At 61.1% G+C, this 8,316-nt stretch overlaps 1 protein-coding gene across 1 annotated transcript; it reads left to right on the forward strand.

Annotated features, from left to right (window-relative positions):
- Positions 1 to 894: 894 nt before the first annotated feature.
- Positions 895 to 7,093, forward strand: FAM174C (family with sequence similarity 174 member C). The gene is made up of 3 exons (XM_064469735.1): positions 895 to 1,421; positions 2,560 to 2,721; positions 3,311 to 7,093. Exons 1-3 carry the CDS (start codon positions 1,153 to 1,155, stop codon positions 3,312 to 3,314), a joined length of 435 nt encoding a protein of 144 aa, XP_064325805.1. The 5' UTR covers positions 895 to 1,152; the 3' UTR covers positions 3,315 to 7,093.
- Positions 7,094 to 8,316: the final 1,223 nt, after the last annotated feature.

Consider the following 8,316-nt stretch of genomic DNA (forward strand, 5'->3'; position numbering starts at 1 on the left):
GCTGTATCTAGCAATTCACCAGTGAGGACTTTGCATGTTAATGGAGGATGATATTAAATATAGTGGCAAGAGAGTGTCAGAAACCTTTGCTGATAAAAATGCAGTCGGGTGACGTTTAAATGAATTCAATCTGTAAATACTTACAAAGCATTATTTGAAAGACCTTCCTAAATAGGATGCCTAGATGCTCAAACGAAGGCAGAAATAATTAATAGGTGCAAAAATAGAGGCCTAGTTTGAGGTGCTGTTATTTTGGCATCGCTAATTACAGCACTGCCTTAATGATTTGTTGCTGGGATGGGTTGAGGGAATAGCTAGCTGCAGGGGCTGGATGCAAAACCCAGTCGCATCTTCGGGAAGGCGCTCGGGTGCCATGGGCCGGGTGTGACATCTGCTGGGGGTGACCCATTTCCAGCTGATATGCCCTTTTCTTCAAGTCCTGTGAGTCCAGGCAGCTCCAGGCCCTTCCCTGAGAGGAAAGCTTGTGGGGGGCCGGGGGGGGGCTGCGCCTCGGGGTGGCTGAAGCAGGGTCAGTCCGGAGCTCCTGTGGAGAAACAAGGACATTGGTTGTCAGAAATGCTCAAAACAGGCGTGTTTCAAGCAGTGTTCGCCTCTGGCTGCCCCTCGCGGCAGTGGAACGGCAGCCCTGAGGGAGAAGCGACGGCCCTGAGGGGGGAACGGCGGCGCTGAGGGGAAAATGGCGGCGCTGGGGGGGGGGTCGTCACGCTGTGAGGGGGGGAGGGGCGGCCCTGAGCGGGAAATGGTGGCCCTGAGGAGGGGAGTCACGCTGTGAGGGGGGGAGCGGCGGCCCTGAGGGGGAAATGGTGGCCCTGAGGAGGGGAGTCACGCTGTGAGGGGGGGGAGCGGCGGCCCTGAGGGGGAAATGGTGGCCCTGAGCGGGGGGAGTCACGCTGTGAGGGGGAACGGCGACCCCGGCGGAGGCCTCGCGCCGGAGCGGGAAGCCGCCGCCCTGAAGGGCGGAACGGGGCCGTCGGGCCGGGGCTGCGCGCCCTCGGCCGGCCCGGAACGGCGCTGCCCCGGAACGCGGCGTGCGGCTCCGCCGGGCCCGGCCGGTGGCTGCGCCGCGCGGCACCGTCCCGCCGCCGCCTTCCTGTGCTCGCCCCGCTCGCCGCCGCTCCGCCCGGCCTGGCCATGCTGCGGCCGCAGCCCCTCTGCCTCCTCCTCCTCCTCCTCCTGCACCTCGGCCGTGTCACCTCCCCCGCTCCTCCGGCCACCCTCCGCCCGCTCAACGGCACGGAGACTCCGCGGGCTGCCGCGGGTAACGCGACGCAGCCGACCCCGGCGCCGCCGGGATCGCGGGGACTGCCGGGGTCGGGGCTGCCGGTGCTGAAGCGGACGGTGTATGTGCTGAGCGCCCTCTCGGCGCTGGCCGCGCTTTATTTCCTCCTGCGGGCGTTCCGGTGAGTGCGGGCCGGCCCGGTCCGCCCGGCCCGGGGCCGTGACCCTGCCTGTCCCGGGCCCGGGTCGCCGCCCGGGCCTGGGGCTGTGCCCCTGCCTGCCCCGGTCTCCCCCCCTTCTCCGGGGCTGCGCCCCAGCCTGCCCGGATCCCCCCGCCCGGGCCCGGGGCTACGCCCCTGCCTGCCCGGATCCCCCCGCCCGGGCCCGTGGCTGCGCCCCAGCCTGCCCGGATCCCCCCGCCCGGGCCCGGGGCTGCGCCCCTGCCTGCCCGGATCCCCCCGCCCGGGCCCGTGGCTGCGCCCCTGCCTGCCCGGATCCCCCCGCCCGGGCCCGGGGCTACGCCCCAGCCTGCCCGGATCCCCCCGCCCGGGCCCGGGGCTACGCCCCAGCCTGCCCGGATCCCCCCGCCCGGGCCCGGGGCTACGCCCCAGCCTGCCCGGATCCCCCCGCCCGGGCCCGGGGCTACGCCCCTGCCTGCCCGGATCCCCCCGCCCGGGCCCGTGGCTGCGCCCCAGCCTGCCCGGATCCCCCCGCCCGGGCCCGGGGCTACGCCCCAGCCTGCCCGGATCCCCCCGCCCGGGCCCGGGGCTACGCCCCTGCCTGCCCGGATCCCCCCGCCCGGGCCCGTGGCTGCGCCCCTGCCTGCCCGGATCCCCCCGCCCGGGCCCGGGGCTACGCCCCAGCCTGCCCGGATCCCCCCAGCGGGGCCCGGGGCTGCGCCCCAACCTGCCCGGATCCCCCCAGCCGGGCCTGGGGCTGCGCCCCAACCTGCCCGGATCCCCCCGCCCGGGCCCGGGGCTGTGCCCCTGCCTGCCCAGATCCCCCCAGCGGGGCCCGGGGCTGCGCCCCTGCCTGCCCAGATCCCCCCGCCCGGGCCCGTGGCTGCGCCCCTGCCTGCCCGGATCCCTCCTCCCTCCTGCCAGGCCCAAACTGTGCTTCCCTGTGCATCCCTCTGGCAGCAACTGGGAAACGCTGCTGTAAATTCACGCCCCTGTTAATTACATAAGGTAACTAATGTAATGTAAAAGCCCTAAACATCTGCCATTCCCGCTTGTTTTGCCCTTTGGCTTGTCAAGGCCCCATCTCCGTGCAAACCTGTTGTGCGACAGCATGCTCACTCTGCGCTCTCTTGTCCCTCAGCCCTAGGTCAGAGGGACCCAAAAATGAGCGCAAAACTCATTTCAGGTTGAAAAAACCTCAACGGAAGAAATACGGCCTCCTGGCGAATTACGATGAGAACATAGAGATGGCCTCGTTCGACAGCGATGAGGACACGGTGTTTGAAACAAGAAATCTGCGGCGGTAAGTGGGGATTTTGTGTGTTCCTCTTTTCCTTCTGCAGGGTTAAGACTCCTTTTCTAAAGACATGGGAGCTTTGGCACAGACCCGATAACCAGATCTGCATAAATTAAACTTCTGTGTGTGGCCTCTCTGTGTTGGCACACAGACTTTATCTCGCCTTTCTTTGTTTTCTGGCCGAGCGCGGCAGAGGACGTACCCGGTCTGTTTGGAGCGCTACATTGTGCCTTGTGCTTAGCAGGCCCGGGGGAGGGAGGGGCGGCCCTCGCGGCCAGCCTGAGCCTCCCTGTATTAGACGGGAAGACAAAACCTCCCGTTTTTTTCAGTTTAGGAATTGCTCCCAAATCGCAAGGCAGCTAAACTCACGGTCCCACTGGGGCATCCGTTCCTGCTTTCCCGGCGATGTGCTTTCATGCCGCGGATCACGCACGTTTGGTTTCTCTGGAGGATGTTTATCTGAAGCTGAGGAGGAGTGTTACCTCGGCCGTAGCTCGCTGGGCGGCCTCTCAGCTCCCCCAGCTGTTTTGAGGTCGGTAGTGATCTGTCACGTTGTACGTGCTCACTCTGACGCCGGGTGTCTTCTTTTTTCCAGATGATTTGGGACCAGTGGCACGAACCGCACAGACTGACCAAGGGTGTGCAAGGATCACCTTACCAGTGCTCAAGTTTTATTTTTTTATAATTGCTTGTAATGACTATTAATCAACAGTACAAATGCTTCCATAGCTGGGGCAGGGGAAAGGGGACCAACCCTGTGTTCTTCACGCGTGTCTTTGGGGACAGGTGGAGCTCCAAGCTAAATGATGCTGCACTGGGTGCTGTTAACTGCGCAGGGAGATGCTGAGGAAAACGTAACTCCTGGATGAATGCTCAGCATTTGAAATCTTACCGCGCTGGACTCGAGTGCTGCAGCTGTGTCTGCCGGTCTGTCAGGATTTTGTAGGTGCTCACGTCCGTCTGTACTGGCGGCGGCACTCAGCTCAAAGTGTCGAAGGTGGATTCCTTCGGCAGGCTGCTCGTCTTCCCTTCTTGCAGCGTCGGGTTCTTTAGGAAGCATCTCTGCAGCCAGCTGTGGTCTGGCAGGGGCTGGGAGCTCTGGTTGTCTGTTACAGCAGCGGTGGGGGTGGGTGGTGGTGTGTTACTGCAGACAGAGAATAGCTTTGGAAGTGAGTTAAATGCATCAGTGTTCTCGTCGTCCCAGGGTTAGGGTTACACGTGGTAATGCAGGTCATCGCACGGATTCACAGAGCAAAGGCGGGTTTACAAAAGAAAGGTGCCACGTCGCCCCAGGGAGCATCTCTCCAAAAGAGCGATCGGTGTGTGAGGGGCTGCGAGTGGTCACACTGTTCTGCCCAGCTCCTGTGGCGTGTTCGCCAGGGCGTCTGGGTCGCGAGCTGCTGGCTCTGAGGTCACCTGAGGAAGAGCCGGAGCGCTGCCGTTTGAGCCGGAGAACCTTAACTGCCGGTGGGATGAGTGACCTGTCTCTGAGCCTGGAAGACGCCTGGAAGAGGAGGACCCAAACCCCTGCGAACTGTGATCCTTAGACTGAGACCTGGCTCAGAAATAATCTCTTCTTTAAGGGTACTGGAATTTCACTCCATTTGCTGGCACTCAAGCTGTGTCCCACTGTCAGCCCAGCAGACCGGGATGTTTCTGTGCAGCCCGTTGCGTTGATAGTTGGGTCCTTATTGTGCAGGACCAAATGTGAATGTGTCGGGGAGTCACCGTTAGGTGGATCCGCTGCTAAAATGGTGAAAACTGCTTGCAAAGCGCTCCTGTTTACCGCACCTTTCAGCCTTGAAGGGAGGGCTCTTACTTGGAAACTGCGGGCAGCGCAGAACTGTGTCCACCCCACACTGGTAGTGCCTTGGTTAAGAGAACGCAAGGGAGCGAGTTACCCTGCAGGCCAGGGAGCTCCCTGCTTGACCTTACCTTTGAGGTGAAGATTGAGAATGTCATTGGAGTAACGGCTCCTTTCTTTTGCTTAGCAAATCTCTAGATGATAAGGGAACAAAACTGACGCTTCGCAGAAAGAGCAGGGGCAGAAGGGATATCCCTATCAAGCAGCAAGGACAAACGGTTTGGCCCCAAGTCACCTGGGAGCTCCGGGCCTGGCTGCTGCTCCGAAATCCCGCGGCTGAGGGAGTGGTGGGATCCCGGCGCTCACCCGCGCGAGGGGCGGCGTGTCTCAGCGTGGGGAGGGTGAGGTTTCCCGGAGAAACGCCGCCCCAGGTGCTGGCAGCAATGTGTTGCACATGTGCAAAAGATTTTTTAAATATATCTATTTTTAGTAAGGCTGTCATGTCGACACAGCGCTTGGATGTGCCCTCGTTTCGTATCATTTTTATCCTTTCATGCCTCTTTTAGGTACTTTCTGCCTGTTTGGCTGATGCAGAGATGAAAGCGTTTGCGGCGCTCCTCTGTGAGGGAAGCCGTAATGGCTAAATCCGGCCGTTGCTGCCCCGTGGGTGATCAGAGAGCTGGTTGGTTTGATTCGTGGGACCGTATCTTCCTTGATCCTGCTTAGGCTGGCAGGCCTGTGCGCATGCTGGTGCCTTGCTCTGGCTCTTCGGCTCCCTCTGCAAGGTTGTCCCTTGCATGGTGCCGAAGCCGAGGGAGCCTGTCTGCATTTCAGTCCGCCAACACCCCCTGGCTCAGCACTGTGAATGACACGTTCGTTGGCCTGTCTTTATCCGAGGCGATTAACGCGATCGTTCTTTAGGCTTAAAGAGGAGACCTCAAGCTGTAGGTCCTGCCAGGAAAACAATTTTGATAGAATTTGATTTTGCTGTGACAGGTATTTAGAATTTGAGCAGGGGAAGGTGTGGAGGGGCACAGCCAGAGCACGTAACGAGGTCTCTGTTCTGGTGCTACGTAGGCAAGTGGTAGCTGAGCTGGAGGCCCGGAGGGTGCGCCAGCCCCCTACCTCTGACCACGTAAATGTTTTCAGAGTCCTCCCTCCAGCCCCCTCTAAAGGAGTGGGTGTCATCGCATGGAGAACAGCAAGGTGGAACGGGAGCGTAGCGTTGCTGCCACTTTCATTCTGATCCTGTTCTGGCTAGGGACAGGTTTGAGCTGTAGCCGGTGGCCCTGTGTGGGTAGTTCCATCCTCCCCGAGGCATCCTGCGTCTCGGAAGCAGCCCGTGGTCGGGGTTTGCCCTTCGCAGGCCAAGCCCTTACGTTCCCGCTCCGTTCTAAATCGTTAAGGGCGTCTTCTGGGAGGAGAAAACAAAAGATGCTGATGACAGGCCTGAGACTCCTTCGAGGACAAATCTGCTGCTCGGCGCAGCTTTTACTGGTCTCCATTTCTTCTGGAAGAATAAAATCGGAGCTCTTGCGGCGGGGTCTCCTCACAGCGGTGGAACGGTGCCCCCGCGGGCAGTCGGCACGAGGCCAGCGCAGGCCTTCTGGGGGCCCGTCGTGCTAATAGTAGGGGCTTTCAGAGCCTGGCATTATGTCTCCATAATGAGAGAGCAGTTCAGTAGTTACTTCAGCTATAGTTTTAGTTACTTTACCCATATCTGATACCCTCGGCGATAGTAGGTCATTTTGCAACAGAACTTGTAGTGGTTTTTCAGAACAGGTGTAGACAGACGGATGCACGCAGAGGCAGGAGGGCTCCGAGCGCTCCGGTCTGGGGGCTGCGCTTTACGAGGAGCGTGCGTCTGCCCCGGGGCAGGCTGATGCCTCGCCAGCTCCTGCTGCACTTTTCTTCCTCCAGAGCGAACCGGGGCGTTAAGCGGGAGGCGCTGCGGGCTCCGGCCGCTCCGTGCCGAAAGGCTGCCGGAGGTGGTGGGCGCAGGGCGCCGAGGGCCCAGCGCGGTTCCCCGCGGTCACCGGCCCGCGCGCGTCACGGGTGGCCGCTGCGGAGTTCGCCCGGAACAATCGCTCTTGTTTAAGCCAAAGCCCAGTTTCAAAAGTTTACATAATTGCCTCTCTGATCTTCTTGGAGGGCTGCATCGAGTGCTCTGCTGTTGGCATTGAGCTGCGAGGCAAACCGACTGGAACCGCCTGCTGAGGTTAATGAGGGTGACCGAGAGCCACGTGAGCACCAGCTCCCCGCCGTTAATAGTGCGCTGCCGTTCCGTTTCGCTCGTCCGTGTGCCTGGAACGGGATCCGCAGCGCTGCAGCGCGGGGAGGTGGGCCGGTGGTCGGAGCAGGTGGCCAAGAAGTCGATAAAACAGCGCTTGAGTGCGTTGTGCCGTCTGCGCTCCCACAAACGGAGGAGCTCCTCTTTCGCCCTCCTGCTTGAATTGTTGATTTATTTTTAGACGGCGGCCAGTCCTGTACTGATCGATTCCTTTACTTCTGTTTACAGCATCCCCCCTCCACTGTACCTTCAGACGAATGAAATAAAGCGTTCCGTTTCACCCGCTGCCGCCGTGGCGCGGTGCTCGGCCGCCGGCGCCGTTCTGCGGGGCCGCCTCACGGGGCTGCCGAGCCGCTGAGCCGACGGGACGGTGCTTGCTGCAGCCTGGCCGTGCTCTGCTCGGCTGTAGTTACGCTGTCAGCCCTCCTGTGTTAGACCCACGCTCCTCTCACTGCCTAGCGCTCGCCTTCACCCGTCATCTCGGGGTTTGTGTCAATTTTCTAGAGTCTCCTCTCTTTCCTTTCTCCCTGTTCTTACCTTAATCCCTTTTCCTGCACGGAAGACTAGGTAAATTCCCCGCGAGGGCGGCCCCAGCCTCTCCGCGACAGAAGAACCCGGTTACGTTTTGCGGATTTGGGAGTCGGGAAGGAGAGGCCGGCCCCTGGGTGGGATGTCCTGGCTCCTCGGCGCCAAGAATTAAAGCCTGAACAAAACCAAGGCTGTTCCCTGGTACTGACACCTGTTTTTCGTTCGTCTTGCGAAGGAGGGTGGGCGTGCGTAGATTAGCGGCGCTGAAGAAAGGAGAAGCCAAGTTCCTGCTCTCGTGGTGGCGTCCCGGTGTCCTGTGCGCGCTTCTCCTGGCGCCCGGCACAGCCCGGGGGGGGAAGAGGCTTCCCTTTGCTCCGTGGTTTAACCCCGTCGCTGGTAGGAGGCTTCTGTGGAGGGCAGCTGGTGCTGGGGCCAGGCAGGAGAGGGGCCGGTGAGCAGGGCAACCCTGTAGGTGGCACTCACAGACCGAACATGCCGGCTGATGGGGCGCTGGCAGCACCTGGTGAAGCTGAAAATCAATCCTGATGCCTTAAAAAGGCAAGTCTTGGCTCGAGCAGGCGCCTGGGGTTGAGGTGGAAGCGCCCTCCCTCTCGGGCTGTGTCTCTTGGCTTTGGGGTGGGGGAGCAGCGGGTTTTGGGTGGCTCCTGGGGAGCTGTTTGCCTGCTCCCAGCTGTGGGTGGTGCTCCTACCCCTGGCTTTACCTCGGCCGGATTTAACCTAGCCCTGTCAGTACTCGTTTGCAAAGGCTTTCACGATTCTGGGACAGGCAAAGTTCTAAGATACCCTAATTTGGTCGAGTTAAGCTGCAGGCTGCCCGCTCGCACGGGAGCTCGTGAGCGCGAGGAGGGAAGGGCTTGGCTGAGCAGGGCACACGGTTACCTTGGCCTGGTCCAAGGCTTGGCATAACCCCGCGCAGGACTAAAGCCCGGCCTAGAGTTTGCTCCCTTGTCGTTCACGT

Source organism: Phalacrocorax carbo, chromosome 19 (genome assembly GCF_963921805.1).
Source record: "Phalacrocorax carbo chromosome 19, bPhaCar2.1, whole genome shotgun sequence".
In the NCBI taxonomy this organism is placed as follows: Eukaryota; Metazoa; Chordata; class Aves; order Suliformes; family Phalacrocoracidae; genus Phalacrocorax; species Phalacrocorax carbo.

Coding starts and splice junctions, on each gene's coding strand:
- FAM174C (XM_064469735.1), top strand. CDS start 1,153: ATGCTGCGGCCGCAGCCCCTCTGCCTCCTCCTCCTCCTCCTCCTGCAC. Junction 1,422..2,559: donor TTCCTCCTGCGGGCGTTCCG/GTGAGTGCGGGC, acceptor CTTGTCCCTCAG/CCCTAGGTCAGAGGGACCCA.